Genomic DNA, 18,503 nt, shown 5'->3' with positions numbered 1-18,503 from the left:
ATTACATTTTATTTTAATTCCGACATGATAGAGATAATCATTCAATATTTGTAACCCACCTTTTATTTGCATTAACTCACTTGGTCAATGCATGGTAAATGTTTTAAGATATCACATGAACATTCCATCCTAAAGATTACTTGCATGCACTGTTTACATTATAAGCGTTACATTAAAAAAAGTTGTTCTCTAATTGTGTTATTAGGCTATATATATAGGTGTTGGGCTGTTGGCTATTGCTCTGTGTAATTCAGAAATCATTATTCTTTACAATTACTGACATAATTTTCTTTTTTTTTTTGTTCTTGTGTTGTTAGTCAATTCAATGGGGGGTTTGGCTGAGCACAATTGTAAAGTGTTGGTAGAGAACACATTGAAAGTGAGTTGTATGAAAATTGGTGTTGAAGAAGAAGCAGATATTCAGGCTGCTGTGCGAGTTTTATTGCGAGGTTTGGGTGAAGACGTCAACCGCGAAGGTATCATGAAGACCCCGCTTCGTGTTGCCAAGGCTCTCCGATTTGGAACTAGAGGTGCTTTTTATATTCTTTGTTCGTAATACTATACATGTATACTAATTGAAAATCCTTCATAAATGGTAAGACACTAGAGTCTCTTTTGTTTAAGTGATAAGTGATCTGTACATTAACAGTAAAAATCGGCTATTTCTACCTTTATCAGGTTACAAACAGAACGTGAATGACATTGTGGAAGGTGCTCTATTTCCTGAAGCGGGTCTTGAAGATGATAAAGTTGGCGAAGCAGGAGGAACAGGGGGCATTGTCATTGTTCGAGATCTCAATCTCTATTCAAGCTGTGAATCTTGCTTGCTACCATTTCAAGTGAAATGCCATGTGGGTTATGTTCCATCTAGGCAAAGAGTTGTCGGCCTTAGCAAACTTTCTCGGGTTGCTGATGTCTTTGCTAAGCGCCTTCAGGATCCACAGCGTATGGCAGATGAAATATGTTTAGCTTTACAGTATTCCATCGAGCCAGCTGGTGTTGCTGTTATCCTTGAGTGTCTTCACATCCATTTTCCTACTTTGGAGTCTACCATAGTTGATCCATGGCAGGAAGAGTGGAAAAAGATGGCGGTATCCTCTGGCTCGGGTGTTTTTGAAAACAAAGAAGCTGGCAATGATATGTGGACTGAGTTTTTCGGACTTCTGAAAATGAAAAGCTTTGCTGACAGGACTCAGAAGAGCATGTCTACTGGTCATTGGTGCCCATCCCAGGCTCCCTCTATCAGTGCAATTCCACCTGATATGGTCAGTGCAGTTGCTACGATTCTTAGGACTTTGGGTGAAGATCCACTAAGGAAAGAACTTATTGGTACTCCTGCTCGATTCCTCAATTGGCTGATAAACTTTCAGACCTGTGAATTTAAGATGAAGCTGGATGGTATTGCAAGTAAGATATGGGAACCTCGGAAATCAGATGATGATGGTGTGAAAGGCAACATGAAGATCCATTCTGAGCTGAACTTGCCGTTGAGGTCTATGTGTGAACATCACTTGCTTCCATTCTATGGAGTAGTGCATGTAGGTTATTATTCTGCCGAAGGAATGAATCCCATAGGGAAGATCATTCTTCAGTCAGTTGTGCACTTCTATGGTTCCAAGCTACAGGTGCAGGAGAGGCTCACCAAACAGATTGCTGACACTATGGCACCTCTTCTTGGTGGAGACATAATAGTCGTAGCTGAGGCTAGTCATACATGCATGCTTTCTCGAGGTGTTGAGAAGTTTGGGAGCAGCACAGCCACCATTGCAGTTCTTGGTCGATTTTCAACTGATCCAAAAGCTAGGGCATTGTTTCTGGAAAGCCTTCCCTGTACTGAGCATTAGTCATGAATGATGCTTTAAACATTTGCTGCTGCTTAGTTTATTTCCTTAAAAGTTTGTTGTATCAATTTGCTCTTTCAAAGACTATGTGTTCTGGACTTAAATTGTTGTATCGTATTTGCTTGTCATAATTCCATCAAAACTTGTTTAATTGCATTGAGCCTCCAAAATACTCCGTATTTATTTGATACTGCTCTGCATTAGATTGTTAAAACATCACCACTTTTTATAGCAACTCGTGAACAAACATATCCATATAATGGAACTGCAGCAATTGCTGCAAAATTTGCCTGAATATCTAATCAAATGTTAGATTCCAATTTACACAAAAGCTTAACTGAACTGCAGGAGTGAAATGCGCGTTGCATTGTTGTTCAAATCCAGATCTAATTACTTTGCCTTAGCTAACAAAACATATTTAATGCCAAAAATGTCGTTTACACGCCAGCAACAGTTTGCTCAATCTTATTGTTATTATTAATCACCAGTGCTATACAACACTGAAAAAATTCCTCACAAAACAATTATTAGATTCCATGTATGAAAACATGAAAGTTGTGACAGTGATTAGTCAGCACAAGATATATCTATACAATATACATACATCATGCACAATTGTAACTACAGAAAGCTGATGTTGTAAATACACACATATCAAAACATCTTTAGCCACATGTCTATCACAGTTTAATCAGAGTCTAACCACAAGTGCCGAATCTTGTGCCATTTTACTGCTGCTTTAGGGTGTCGATGTTCTGGAGATGGTGATCGAGATTCTTGCCGTTTGGGACGATACTTTTGAGAAGATTTCGAGGGAAAAGTTAGTTCAGATGTAGACATGGCCGATTTCGAGGGCAAAGCTTCCTCAGAATCAGTTGCAACACTTGGGAGAGTTACTGAGGGCAAAGTTGGCTCAGATATAACTGCAGCAGATTTTGAGGACAAAACTTGTTCAGATTTAGTTGCAAGAGTTTTTGGGGCCAAAGTTGGCTCAGATGTCACCCCAACAGATTCTGAGGAGAAAGTTGGTGCAGGTGTAGCTTGAGGTTCCACAGTCTCATATCTTTGATTTTTATGAGAATGATTTGCAGCTGAGGTTGACACTGAGTTTGACTGATATATTGTATGAGTTTCACGAGGTATATAAGGATGATGTACTTCATTTGAAGACAACTTTGTTGTAGATTCCACCAGAGGATCATTATGTTTATGAGCTTGATTCATTGCCACCAGAGGGATAACACATGCTATTCCCAGAAGCATTACTGTAAATATCAATGTCAAGATGGACGTTCCTGAAACCTGCATTTATGTAAACGTTCAATATACTACAAGTGAAAATGCTTAATTAACCTCAAAATGGTAAGTTGGAGGCATATTTAGATCCGCAAGAAAGCCGGGGATATATAGCTTGGATATGAAGTCTCTCAATTCAATTAGAAGATCAAAATTTTCTACTTTCAACCATCCTACTTTATGGTCAGATTGCATTGCCATTCTACACAAACTATAATGCACATGAGTGATAAGAACTAATACAGTAACCTTTATTCAGTGCAAAAATAAATCCTAATGACCAAATTTTCGCCAATTCCAAACAAACTTCATAAGAATGGAAATCGGGCCATGTCATGCTAGCAAGTACATCGATGGCACACCCCAAGCTTTCTCAAACTTATAGTAGTGCTGTGTAATGCTAGTATGGCAGATGTCCCCATCAAGTAAAACGGAGTTTTTTTTTTCCACATGTTTTTGTTGTAATGATTCTATATCTGCCTCGGGCCACAATTGTGCAGAAGCACCTATGCAGTTCATTATCAGCTTGAAACTCCAAAATCACATAGGAAGTCAACAAATCGAAGATACTGTTATCTCTTCTTTTTTAAGATGTACAGAAATATGGTCTAGACCTCTAGTCTCTAAAGGTATAAATTATAACAACAAAAACAGGCCACCAGCTTCATAAAGTATATGCTTTCGAGTCATAACCAAAGACTAAATCAATTCTAGCAATATTAAGTTTTACTGTTACCTAAATTAAGCAGCAGAGACAAAATTGATAATGAGAAAGAAGCAAAGAAAACAGTTATCATGCAGGTATGAGAGTGCAGAGGATCTAACCTTCTCTTTGACACCATCCACAAAGACAGTACTCTTGTCAACCCATTTTCTAGACTCTTTACAAGGAATATTTTTGTCCGCGTGTTCCAAAGAGTATCTTATCATGTCAACAATTGTCAGTTCACTTGTTGGATCAGAGTTATCTGTAAAGGGTTTTTTTTTTTAGTATTTTTCTTGACAAACATTATTTTCTTTACAAAGAAAGGCCATCTACTCCAAGTCATTACCTGGTATGTCAAATATCTGTTTTGCTGGCGGCACACCCAACTTTTCTCCTAAGTATACGCGGACACGTGCTCGGTCTCCTAGAGAAAGTAAATCACCATGTGTGACTACAATAACAGGCTTATCATCTGCAATTAGAAAAACACAGTTACTGGTGGTTACCTCTGTATCTATTGAGGGATAATATATTGCATGTAACCAAGAGAGAAGCAACAAGAAGTTGATAGTGTAGGGTGAAAACATGCATATCCTATATAAGAACTTTGTCGAGCAAGATGATCAACACAAGCAATGTGATATACAAAATAACAAAGCACAGGAGAAGAATCAAAACATGACCAAGAGAAAGCAGAAACCAAACCAAAAGAGCAGTTGCTCATCCAAGATAAATTTTTATGTATGCAACAAATGTGTATAGTGCATCAACCAGAAAGAGTGTTATTTTATTTAACATTGCAGTATGGCATTTTTGTGTCTCATTTTTCTGGTACTCGTGCTTTAACAAGGAAAATACTTAGTACAAAAACACCTTTAATCATACTCCATCTTTTAGTCATTAAATAATCTCACACTTCCTTAAATAAAGATACCATGCATGAACATGCTAATCACATACACACATATAGGCTGATATTGCCAATAATTTCAAGAGATTCAATACCTTTGAATGACAAATACGGGCAGCTAAAGGTCTTGGCCACCATTTCCACATATGCCTTGTCTTCTTTCTTGTCACTATTCATAGATCTAAGGACTTGAAAGCCATTAACAACAAATATAACAAAGTTGACCTTTCTGATCACAGTAGAAGAAATACCACTCTGTTGAGCCTTGCATTTTAATGACATCTTCAGGTTAGAAGCATCTGAATCCCTACATCAAAGCACCAAGACTTAGTCATATTATATAATTCATCCTGGTGAAGCAATGTCAGTAGTCACTAGTCAGTACCATATCAAATTATCATACCTGATAACTAACTCTCCATGACGAACCCCTTTGGTCATCCAACGCTGAAGTATTTCATCATTATCAGCAAAATTCTCAGACAAGCTACGAGTATCAAACAAACAAAACGAAGTTGAACCTCTAGGAATCATATATTCCTGAAGGAAGTAGGTCCCCTCCCCGGTAGATGGGTTATCTGGCATCAACAAAAAATAATAATAAAGAAAGTTGAGGGGAGTGCTGAAAATACATGTTACTTGGGCTCTATCTGATGCAAACTTGTCATCTTCAAACACTCTTGATATTCTGTTAACCAAACTGCTTTTCCCGGATCCTGTAGGACCAACTAGTAAGAGTGTGGTCGTTTTTGGTATAACATAATTGCTGAGCTTCTTCCCACCAGCATTAGTGATCCAGGAACCAGGGTTTTAGCTGCAAAGATGAGACAAATTAAATTTAAAATGTCATCCAAGATGAGTGTTCACTTTCCTCACTTAGTGGAGATTTGTTAAATAACTCTCTTCTTTGCAAAAAAAAAAAAAAAAAAAAAAGAGCGTAACCCTTATAATACTAACAAAGTAACCTCTATTATACTAAAAGAGTAACCCCTATTATCCTGACAGAGTAACCCCTACAAGTCCTACAACACTACAGTAACCCCTAGATTACTACATAGCCCCTATAACACTAACAGAGTAACCCCTATATAACACTAACATAGTAACCCCATGGCGGCTGGGTGAACTAGAGTGTATGTTTATCATCTTTGTCAATTTTTTTTTAATGTATTATTCCTTTTAGGCTATATGACTTCATAATGTAATGTCTGTTATAACTGTGCATAGCCTATTAAAATTTGGGATACACCACTAACCATAAGTATCCTAAGTACAACCACACCATCCAATTAACAGCCAAAATTATGGGATTGGTTTGTTTTATTGATCAGCGAGATCAGCAATGAGCTACTCATACTACTAAAAAGAAATATTTAACCTAAGGATTGATAGCATAACCCCAATGATTGATCAAGGATCTCAATCCAAGGGGTAACATATTAGATGGAGATTTTGGGGTTAAATGCTATATTTATTGAAAAGAAATAAGGAAAGGGATCAATAGGTGCTCCCAAAGATTCTGACTTTTCCAATATTTGAAACTAACAAGGACTAATCCCTTCTGAAATATCCAATACTAAAGATAGTGTTACCAGTGGCGGATCCAGGATTTCTAGCTAGGGGTAGCACTACGCAATAGATAACGTAATAAAAAACAGTGAATAACTAGAACTCATAAATAAGTCGTTATATAATATAATATACTTCCTCCGTTTTATAATGCTTGCTCCACTTTTCATTTTTGGTTGTTTTAAATACTTGTTGTCTTGCTCCATTTCCTTATCTCGTATGCTTTTACAATATTTAATTCACTTCTCTTAACTAGTGGGATCTAATAAAATGATTTTTTTTTAATTAACTTTGATTCTCTCTTTTCTAATTTACCTTCTACTAACCCAACTACCTCTATATTTTATTACTTTCTGACTATCTTTAATATCTCATAAATCTCCGCCCATAGAAAAATAAAACAAATATATAAAAGCGGATGGAATACTATTTAGATTATCGCTTTTTAATACTAAATAATTTAATGATTAAATATGAGCTTTAAAAAAAAAAGATATGTATGAAAATGGGAAGAATTAATATGAATGGAGAGTGTATGGGCGTATGGTAGATTAGAAAGCTAGTAACTCATATGAATATGGGAAGTTTTCATTTAAAAGGTTAAAAAAAATTAAAACAATTTAAAAAAAAAAAATTTCTAAGAGGTCTCGAACCTTTAACCAATGTACATGCATTCAGACATTTTATCCAACCTTCCGCACCACCGAACCATCGCACAATTCTATATAACATCTTACAAGGAATAATATATATACAGAATAACTGCTGTTGTATATTGAACACTTTGCCATTTTTTTTTTTGAGGGGTAGCACGTGCTACCCCTTGCCTCTATGTAGGTCCGCCAGTGAGTGTTACTATGATAAATAAGTTAAGCGAAAGTATAACGGGGTCACAAGCAACACAAAATCCAACTTCAAAAACACCTTAAATCAATAGATTTTTTTCTCCGTTTTTTAGTTGCAACACTTTGACTTTCAACGCTTAACACACAAAAAAATCAAAGTAGAAAATTCTAATAGGATAACCGATCAAAAATCTGAAGCCAGTATACATAAACAAAGCAAATACAACTTTAGAGAACAAGCCTCAAAATTTTACTCTTTGCTTGATAAAGTCCCTCTTTTCGAACCCACAATTCATCATAATTCTTCATAATCTCATTGTAAGCATTCGTCCTTCTCCTCAAATTTCCATCAAATTCCACCGAATTTGAAGAATTTCCATGACTCACTTCATCAAATTCGTTAAAAACAAATTCATATGATTCAGTCCTTGATTCATCACCATCCCTGAACCAACAAAACCCCTTAATAAAATCAACATTCAACCAAACAACAAACCTATTAAACCATCATAATTTACTTAAACTCAATATCCCCTATAAAACAACCAATTACCTGTAAAATGAGGAAGGATGAGCTGAATAATCTGGGTAATCATAATCCAAGGATGATAATTCTTCTTCTGTTTTAAATTCAAACAAGGAATTATTCAAAATTGCAATAAAACCCCATTAACACAAAATTACAACTTTGAATAATTAAACAAACAAGATTAAATTTTGATTTAAAATGATGGAAGCTTTTCGGATATACCTTTAGGGCTACATATAAACATTAAATATTTTCTAGAGTATTTTTTTTTTTTTGGTGTTTAGAGAGCCACAAGGATGAGGGTGAGAATCGATCCCATGATCTTCTGGAATCGGGAGGGAAGCTCTAACCACTTGAGCTATCCCTCACTCTCATTTTCTAGAGTAATTTAACGCTTATATATAGAAGTATAGTGTATTTTTAGCTGGAAATGGTGAGATACTCAGATGTGTACATCAGTACATTTAATGAGAAATAGAGTTTTGGTTTTTTGTAATTTAAGTTCAAATGAAGATAGTATATTCATTATTCTACATACTGAGTAATATGAATTGGAAGATAAGAAAGAGAGATGATTTTATATTAACAATAAATCAATAATCATTAGATTGTTATGTGTACAAGACTTACAAGTAATATTATTTCTCTTATATGATCGTATTGAGCTCTTATTTAGTAATTTAAACTATTGAATGAGCATTTAGTTTTCAACAAGTTTCTATCAAAAAAAAAAAAAAATCACATCATCCATAACGATAGCACGTTGACATACAATTGTTCTAACTTCTGATGTTGGGATATCTTCAAAAACCCACATACTATACTTTTATAATGATGATGAATGATACTAATGGAAATTTATTAAAGTAATACGAAGTAATAAAGTTTGATTGCATACTTATTACATACTTCATGTACGATGACACATGTACGTACCAATGTACCATGGCGTCCATGAGTATACAAGTCGAACATTCCTTATAAAATTACACTTAAATTCATAATCATAACCATAATTACGGAGTTCAATTGTAGGACAGTGAATGCCAAGAACAATTGCTGCAATACAAAACGAATACGGAAGGACTGAAGTAGCTAGCAGCAACAAGCCAATAGTAACAGCAAGAACAAGTTTATGGCATTATTTGTCCGTCCAAAGAAAAGAGCCAATTTAACACGTTGTATTATTTGTGCCTGAACTTTATTTTACTACCACCATCACTAGATCTGATCTAGCAAATGTGTTGATCCATTATGAAATAAACAAAGCATGTGAATTGCTAGTAAAATACATTACTTCTTAAAAACCCATTATAATACGAGTACCTGATATTCTTTTTCTAGCCTTGAAGAAGCATCAACTTACACCAAGTTACATTAGTATAATCTGTTAGAAGTTTGAACAGCATTAGCCCGCGCCTGCATTTGGTGATCCCCTTTGTATCTTATAAAAGCACCAAAATGGTATTCGTTGGTGAGAACGAAGCTCTGTCTGAGACACCTATACCGGACATCAAAATCTCACTACTCTTTATGAATACCTAAACAATATGACTCATACTTGTTCAGGACAATTACATGAGGATGAGGGTTTAACAATATCAAGTTGTGGAAAAATGACCAAAGCCATATCAACAACAGCGAAGCCATTCGTTCTTCTAGGTTGTCGAATTGTAAAGATTTACTAGTCTAAGGTTATGAAAAGGGGGGGCAAAGGGCTGCATCAGATATGACAGTGTTAAGACTGGTAAATTAAACCTTAGGATTTAGGAAGCTGATCTGAAACCCTACATATATGACATCATTTCAATGTGCCTTTATGTTGGACTTAATGATTTTGATGATGACACAACCTTACTTACTTACATACTAATAAAGGCTTGATTGTTTGAGTGTGTGATCAGTGCAAAGACTAGGAGACTTAAGTGTCGAGCAAAGATACCATGAGGAACGGGAAAGCCAGAAACAAAGTTATCCAAAAAGAAGAGTTCCCTCACAGGAACTGGCGCTTCAGAAATGAAGACTGGAGAAGAGAAGGTTCCCTCAGGGAACAGAAGCTTCAGAGAAGAAGCCTCATCAGAGAAGAGAAGTTCCTTCCAAGGAACAGAAGCCTCGGAGTAGAAGCTTCATCAGAGAACATGAAGACTAAATATATTTTTATATTTTAGGATTTATGTAAGTATAAGATATTAAATGGCACTCGAAAAATCTGTGTGGAATTGGTCTAAGAAGATAAAATTGTGCATGCTAGTTTTTAGGAAAACGGTTGCTTTCTAAAACGTTTATCTTTTGAAAGGGATTTTATTTCTTTCTGAATTTCGAAAATATCTTGTGCAAAAAGATTTTATTTTATTTTCTTGTTTTCGAAAATATCTTCTGAAAAAATAAAATCACCATGTTTTCCAAAACTTGCGGCCTACTCTCCCACGTTCTTCATCAAGTCGTGGTTCTGCAAAATTGAGGAGTTCATGGTTCCTTAAATTAAGGGACATGATCTTCTTAGTGGGCATGAGTAGTGGCGTAATGGGTTTGCAGCACAATGAAGTTTTCCAAAGCGTTTATAGCTCTATAAATAGTTCATAATTTCTGTTGGAAAAACTCGTCCTTGCTCACATAAGTTTTCAAGCTTTTAATTGAGTCAAGCGTCCAATTCCACATAAGTTGATTAGAGTGTTCTTAATGTTCTTATACTAGAGTTTGTTTTTCTTTCGAGTTGTAATTGGGGAATGGGGAAGTTCGAGTGAACATTTGTGTATGAGAAAGAGAAGAGAGAGAGAGAAGAGAAAGAGAAGAGAGAACAGAGAAGTGAGAAGAGAGAAAGAGAAGAGAAGAGTAACAAGTTGGGTGACTTGTTCCTCAGGGTCTCAAGTTCGTAGAGGAACTTGAGTTTGAGTCTTTAGCTTGTAATAGGATCATTTGCCCTATTATAGTGAAGATTCTTTTCCCAAAATCCCAAGTGGTCGTGGTTTTTCTCCTTGTTAGGGCCAAGGAGTTTTCCACGTTAAATCTCTCTTGCATTCTTTAGTTCCTTCAGTTAATCTCTCAGTTCCTTTAGCTAACTTAATTTTAATTCCGCAAAAAGTTTGGCTAAACTCTCATACTACAATTCAACCCCCCCTTCTTGTAGTATTCATTGAAACAACAATTGGTATCAGAGCCTAACTTCTAAGAGAATCAGGAAACCCTGAAGAAGAAAGGTCTTGGAGAAAATGAATACTCACGAAAAGCTCGAGGAAGGATACTCAACTCAGAGACCTCCTATGTTCAACGGGAAGTTCTATACCTACTGGAAGAACCGTATGGAGATCTTTATCAAGGCGGAGAACTACCAAGTATGGAGGGTCATTGAAGTTGGTGATTTCGAAGTCACCAAGACAAACGCTCAGAATGAGGTAATCCCTAAGCCCATGTCTGAATATGAGAAAGAGGATTTTGACAAGATAGAAATCAATGCTATGGCTGTGAAATTGCTCCATTGCGGGCTTGGACCTCATGAGCACAATCGTGTTATGGGGTGCAAGAACGCTAAGGAAATCTGGGATTTGCTGCAGATTACTCATGAAGGAACTAATGAGGTTAAACGCTCAAAAATCGATCTACTTATGTCTAAGTATGAAAGATTTGAGATGCAACCTAAGGAAACCATCCAGGAGATGCTAACTCGTTTTACTAACATCATAAATGAGCTGGTTTCCCTTGGTAGACAGATTCCTACAGATGAGCAGGTTAGGAAGGTTCTCAGAAGTCTTCCACAGGACGAGAGATGGAGAGCTAAGGTGACAGCCCTATAGGAAACTAAGGACTTCACCAAGTTCAACATCGAACAACTTGCTGGTTCTCTCATGACTCATGAGCTACACCTTGGAGTCAACACTGAAACCATGAGGAACAAGGGGTTGGCTCTGAAAGCAGAGGAGGAGGAAGACTCAGAAATGGATGAGGATGAAGCTGCCATGATCGTTCGAAGGTTCAAAAGGATATTCAAGAAAGGCCGCACCTCAAGAAACTTCGGGAAAAAGAACTCCAATGCCAAACCTGACTACAGCTGCCACAAGTGTGGATCCCCAGATCACTTTATCAGGGATTGTCCCCTCTGGGAAAATGATAAAGGAAAAGGAAAGGGCAAGGAGCAAGGAAAAGAAAAATTCAGCAAAGCAAACTTTCAAAAGTCGGACATGAGAAAAGCCATGATAGCCGCTTGGGGTGATTCTGACAGTGAAGAAGATGAGGATGACCAACCAGAAGAGGAGACAGCCAATTTGTGTCTGATGGCCAAATCAGATGATGAAAAGGCCTACCTTGAGGAACTCCACAAAGAGGTATTTCTTGATCCTAAACAGCTTAAAACTCTCTCTAAAGATGTCTTAATAGATTTGTGTCTAGAAGAAGAAGAATTCTTTAGAGAAACTTGTGTGAAACTGAATAAGTGTGAGAAGGCTCTTAAGGTTTGCAAGGAACATGGCACTTGGTTGGAAACAGCTTATGCCAAGTCCCAAAGCAAATTGCAAGAGCTGAATATTAAGTATAAACACATAAAAGAGATAGCTGATAGAATCAAGAATGAAAGTATTCTTCTGAATGTTGAATTAACTCAGTATAAGCTCATGAATTCTGATATCAGTTCTAGCAGTTCCTCGAGTGATCAGTTGCTTAAATTCAATGTTGATTTTGAAAATCTGAAAAATGAACTTTCGACTTTAAGGAATAAAAAAAGATCAACTTGAAAATGAACTGAATGTTAGAAAGGATAGGAGTATTGACCCAAAAGTTATACCCAAATGGATTGCTGAAGCTCAAGGAAAAAGAACAGAAGGACTTGGTTATATGACCAAGAGAAAAGGTAAACAAAAGAAATATGTTGAGCTTCCTAGCATGAAGATGTGTACCTTTTGTGGTAAGACTGGACATCTCTATGGTCAATGTTGGAATAGAGAAGAAGCTAATAAAAGGAATATGAAACAAGTGTAGGTCAAGAAAACTGATATTGCATCCACGTCAAAGGAACCCAAGGAAACCTGGGTTCCTGATTCTAATGCTTAGTTTTCTTGCAGGTTCTAGTGAGGGGGAACAACTCGTGGTATCTCGACAGCGGGTGTTCAAAGCATATGACAGGTGATAAATCAAAATTCCTCTCACTAGAAGACTACCCTGGAGGAACAGTAACCTTTGGGGATAACAAAAAGGGCGAGATCATTGGAAAAGGAAAAATTGGAAGATCAAAATCTCATTCCATTGATAATGTGTTCCTGGTCGAGGGCTTAATGCACAATCTGCTCAGTATATCACAATTTTGTGATAAGGAAAACTCTGTAAGTTTTACTTCTGATTCTTGCAACATCATCAACAACAAATCAGGAAAGGTTGTTCTAGAAGGAACAAGAAGAGGGAATACATATACTGTAGACCTCAACTTAATCCCAAGGAACAACCTTACATGTCTGAGTGTTGTTGAAGATGATCCCCTGCTATGGCATAAACGTTTTGGACATGCTAGCTTTTCATTACTGGACAAACTAAGGTCAAGGAACTTGGTTGTGGGACTTCCTATTATCAAGTTCCTACAGAATAAAGTTTGTGATGCATGTGTGAAAGGCAAGCATGTTCGTTCATCTTTTAAATTGAAGAAAATGGTGAGCACTACAAAGCCTTTGGAACTAATCCATATGGACTTGTGTGGTCCCATGAGAATTCAAAGCAGGAGTGGCAAGAAATATGTTTTGGTTATTGTTGATGATTATTCCAGATTCACTTGGGTTATTTTTCTTGCAAGTAAAGATGAAACTTTTGACGAGTTTGTTGCTTTTGCTAAGAAAATACAGAAAATCAGTGGTCACTCACTAGTCCGTCTCAGATCAGATCACGAAACTGAATTTGAGAACTCAAGATTCGATAAGTTTTGCAGGGAAAATGGCATGAACCATAACTTCTCAGCTCCAAGAACTCCCCAACAGAATGGGGTTGTGGAAAGGAAGAATCGAACCCTTGAGGAAATGGCTAGAACCATGCTGATTGCAAGTGGATTGCCAAGGAACTTTTGGGCTGAAGCCGTGAATACAGCATGTTACATTCTTAACAGAGTAACAATCAGAAGCATCATCAACAAAACTCCCTATGAACTTTTCAGGGGAAGGAAACCAAACATATCTCATCTTAGGGCCTTTGGTTGTAAGTGCTTTGTACATAATAATGGTAAGAAAAATCTAGGCAAATTTGATGAAAGAAGTGAAGAGGCTATATTTCTTGGATATGCCTCTGATAGCAAAGCTTATAGAGTTTACAATAAGAACTCAATGTGTGTTGAGGAAAGCATTCACATAATATTTGATGAAGTTAACCAGTTTGTGAGTGTACAGGAACAGGAAGAAGATAATGATTTTGAAATAGGATTGATCAAAGACAAAGATGAAGAAGAAGATCAAAAGCAAGCCAAAGAAAAGCATCCTACAGCAGAAGAAGTACCTCAAGAGAATGAAGATGTTCCTCACCAAGATGAACAGGTGAATGAGGAACAAGCTGAAGAGGAACAAGCAGAGGGAACAGAACAAGAAGCTCCTCAAATTGGAGTTCCAGCAAGGGAATTTCATCCCAAGTCGTTCAGGTATCAAGGTTCCCATCCTACTGATCTCATAATCAGTGACATTGGGAAAGGAACTCAAACCAGATCGCAAATGAGGAACTTCTGTGCGTTCCAAGCATTTCTGTCCATCCTAGAGCCTCGAAATCATCAAGAAGCCTTGGGAGATGCTGACTGGATAGTAGCCATGCAAGAGGAACTAAATGAGTTCGAAAGGAACAAAGTCTGGCACCTTGAGCCAAAGCCTAAGGAAAAGAAGATCATTGGGCTCAAGTGGGTGTTCAGGAACAAGCTGGATGAGCATGGTACTATTGTAAGAAACAAGGCAAGGTTGGTTGTGAAAGGCTATAACCAACAGGAAGGTATTGATTTCGATGAAACCTTTGCTCCAGTAGCTAGATTAGAAGCTATTAGAATTCTAGTAGCTTTTGCTTCTTTTATGGGTTTCAAACTCTATCAAATGGATGTGAAATGTGCTTTTCTAAATGGTTTCTTAAATGAGGAGGTGTTTGTAGAACAACCTCCAGGTTTCGAAAATCCTAAATTTCCAAATCATGTCTTCAAGCTTGATAAAGCTCTTTATGGGCTTAAGCAAGCACCAAGAGCCTGGTATGAAAGGCTCTCAAAGTTCCTCCTGAAAAATGATTTCAAAAAGGGAAAGGTTGATAAAACTCTTTTTCTTAAATCTAGAGGAACTGATTTGTTGGTAGTACAGATTTATGTTGATGATATTATATTTGGTGCTACTAACAATGGTTTGTGCAAGTACTTTGCTGAGCTAATGAGTGGTGAATTTGAGATGAGCATGATGGGTGAATTAAATTTCTTCCTTGGACTCCAAATAAAGCAAACAGCAGAAGGAATAATGATTCACCAGCAGAAGTACATCAAGGAACTTCTGAAGAAGTACAACATGGAGAATGCCAAGACAAATCACACACCTATGGGAACAGCAACGAGACTTGATGATGATCCACAAGGAACAAGTGTGGATCAAACAACTTATAGAGGTATGATTGGTTCATTGCTATATCTAACAGCCAGTAGGCCTGACATCTCTTTTAGTGTTGGATTGTGTGCTAGATTTCAGTCTAACCCTAAGGAATCTCATCTAACGGCTGTTAAGAGAATTTTGAGATACCTCAAAGGAACAGATAACCTGTGTCTGTTCTATCCTAGAAGTGATGACTTTATGCTTAGAGGATTTACTGATGCTGACTATGCTGGTGACTTAGTCAACAGGAAAAGCACCTCGGGTATGGTTCAGTTCCTTGGCTCTTGTCTAGTTTCTTGGGGTTCCAAGAAACAAAATACTGTTGCATTGTCTACTGCAGAGGCTGAGTATGTAGCAGCAGCTGCTTGTTGCTCTCAAGTCCTTTGGATTAAACAACAATTGATCTAGCAATTCATACAACTTAACAGATCTACATCAAGGTAAATTAAGTGCCAAACCTGTCACAAAGTGGTCACTGATCTTCTCCAGCTTTTTCATGGAAGCCGGTTTGTCTCGATAATTGACACCCATCTCCGGAATGTTCTCGATTTCTTCTTGTATGTCTTCAGCTTTCCTCTTGCGAGAAGAATTAGATTCAGTGGGGGATTCATGCTTGGAGGCCTCGGGATTTTGAGATTCCAGAATGATTTCCGTGGTGATGTCTTGGGTAGGGTTTGTGTTTGCTTCGGCTTCAACTTGGGTTTTTGGTGAGACAGACATTGGTGAAAAGTTTTGATCGGAGTGATGAGAGAGAAGGTACTTTTTGTGAGGTGTAAATTTTGGTGAGGCTGACATGCTTTTATGGTGGAGGTAACTTGAGGGAGTGAGGTGTCGTTTGGGAGGTGAGGTGAATTTAGTTGATTTGACACTCCTATTTATTGCTTAGGGAAACGTAAACCGTGTTTCAAGAGAGTAATGGATGTGGACAACTTTTGAACAAAAGATAATGATGAATTTTGATATATTCATCCGAATTTAGTGTTTAGATAAAAAAAATTGGAATTTTGAAGATCAGATAAACACAACAATTTTATCTTTTGAATTCAATTAATGAAATTGCTTGCAAATACAACTTGATACACGAACAATTCAACGAGGCTCATGCAATCAATTTTGGACTTCTAATATCTATGGCTTTCAAATTTACATGCCCATTAGTAAATGTTACTCCTGCTCACAACTTGCCTTAACTATGTAATTAAACATATAACACTTGTGCACAGTATACAATAGTTTAAGCACGTCAGTTTGAGTTTCATACCTGAGGGAACTTGATGCATTTTTCTTAGTATAACTTAATCATCCCAAGTTCCATTCTCATCTTCTCATGCCTTTCTCTATTCAAGGGCTTAGTTAATATATCTGCAATTTGATTGTCAGTTTGGCAGAAATCTAACTTAATTAAACCCTTTTCAACATTATCCTTAAGGAAATGATGCCTTATATGAATATGCTTGACTCTTGAATGATGGACTAATTCATGAATCGGGATCCTGATGCATATAGATACAAATGGTTCAATGGGAGCAAGAATTTCCAGGAACATTTGGAACATTTCGTTTCTGAGCAGAAGAGCCGTTTTCAAGTAGTGTTCCGTCGATTACGTATTAATCAAGAGCTGATGTTCCTTTTAGAAGAGCAGAATCTATGCAAATTGCACTAGTGTTATCACATAGATAGTAATGCAATTAAATTTAATACCAAAGTCACGCAACTGTTGTTTGATGTGCCCAACATTGGTTATGATATCTATTTTAAGAACAATGTGATAAGAAACCCTCTTCCTGATGCAAATATTGATGAGATTGTGGAGTATTTAGGAGGTGACCCGGAGGAAACCTACATAAACCACAATGACCTAAACCCTCTTGACAAAATCCTGTTAAAATTCGTGTTCAATGACATTATCCCTCGTTCTCAAAAGAGAGACAGTGCCAACAAGCTTGACTCTGTCCTAATCTATTGCCTAGCCAAAAAGATCCAAATCAACTTTCCCTCCATCATGATCCAACACCTTTCCCACTGTGTTCCTAAGGGATGGAAGGTGGGATATGGTAACCTCCTTACCTATGTCTTTGAAAGCTTTGGTATTTCCCTAACTGATGTTGAACCCCTGCCCCTCAAAAACACTGAGTACATACAGCCTATATTCCTTGAAAACCATAAGTTGAGGGTTGTAGATGGGTGTTTTGAAGTTGTGCAGGAGGAAAAAGAGAAAAGACCTAAGGAAGTGAGTGCACCATCTGATGGGGAAGATGAGAGGGCTGCTGCTATGGTTGAGGGTGTTGTTCAGGAGATACAGGATCAAGAGGAGGAAGAGGAAAAGCAGGTGGAAGAGACAGGGGTAAGGAAGAAGAGGAAGAGCCTAAGGTTGATGAAAAAGAAGGAGGCCCCAGCACCTATCTGTATAGATATTACTGGGGTACAGGAGGAACTTCAAAAGGTTACCACCTCTCCTACTTCGGGCAAGTATGCATCTGCAGGAACAGGTTTCGCAGCTTTCAGTTCCCCATCCAAGGTTCTCAGCGAGGAGGTCAAGGAGATGAAGGAAATGCTCCTGAAGGCGCTGAAGGAACAAGAGGATTCCAAGCAAAACATGGCAGAACTGAAGAAGAGCATGCTCATTCTGAGTACTGATGTCAAGAAGCTGGTCTCAAGCTCAGAACAGGGGAGACAGTCCATGGTGAAGGACATAGTGTCTCAAATCAGCAAGAAGCTGAAGGATCTTGCTGTAGATGATGACCAGAGCACTGCTTCCTAACCTCTCTTTCCTTGCAGCCTTTTTATGTTGATGAAACTTCTGTTTATTTGTTTTTGGGAAACAATTTTTATTTTGGTCTGTAATATTTTGGACACTCTGTTTTTTTTGTGAACTTGCAAATTTGGTACATTGGCCGATGTTTTTAAATCGGTTTTGGATGATGAATGTCTATAATGCTTTTGCCTATATGCTTTGTGAATGTTTTCTCTATATATGCATGCTTCTTGTCTTAACACTAGACCACTTGATGGTGCTGTGTTATGGTATACTATGCTTGTATGTTGGTTTTTGATAATGCCAAAAGGGGGAAAAGATGCAAACTATCCAAGGAAACTTAATCATTCTATGGTCTCTGTTCGAAGTCTTCTCAGCAAGCCTACATCTCTACAGGCAGGTATATGTAAATACAAGTTTTTACATTTTTGCAATTTTTCTTTTTTTTGTTTTCTGTCTTTATTTTAATTAAGTAGTTCCCTTT

General features: G+C 37.3%; 1 protein-coding gene and 1 pseudogene across 1 annotated transcript; one reads left to right on the top strand and one right to left on the bottom strand.

The window, feature by feature from the left end:
- The first annotated feature begins 325 nt into the window (after positions 1–325).
- Positions 326–1,863, top strand: LOC145618172 (GTP cyclohydrolase 1-like). Its single transcript, XM_081672960.1, has 2 exons — positions 326–530; positions 679–1,863. The coding sequence occupies exons 1-2, from the start codon at positions 326–328 to the stop codon at positions 1,842–1,844; spliced, it is 1,371 nt and encodes a 456-aa protein (XP_081529086.1). The 3' UTR covers positions 1,845–1,863.
- A 415-nt stretch (positions 1,864–2,278) lies between these two features.
- On the bottom strand, positions 2,279–15,984 carry LOC145616765 (uncharacterized; annotated as a pseudogene).
- Between the last annotated feature and the right edge of the window lie 2,519 nt (positions 15,985–18,503).

This window comes from Chenopodium album, chromosome 26 (genome assembly GCF_948465745.1).
Source record: "Chenopodium album chromosome 26, dcCheAlbu1.1, whole genome shotgun sequence".
Classification (NCBI taxonomy): domain Eukaryota; kingdom Viridiplantae; phylum Streptophyta; class Magnoliopsida; order Caryophyllales; family Amaranthaceae; genus Chenopodium; species Chenopodium album.
The sequence above is the reverse complement of the archived record's forward strand: the minus strand, read 5'-3'. Positions and strand labels throughout refer to the sequence as shown.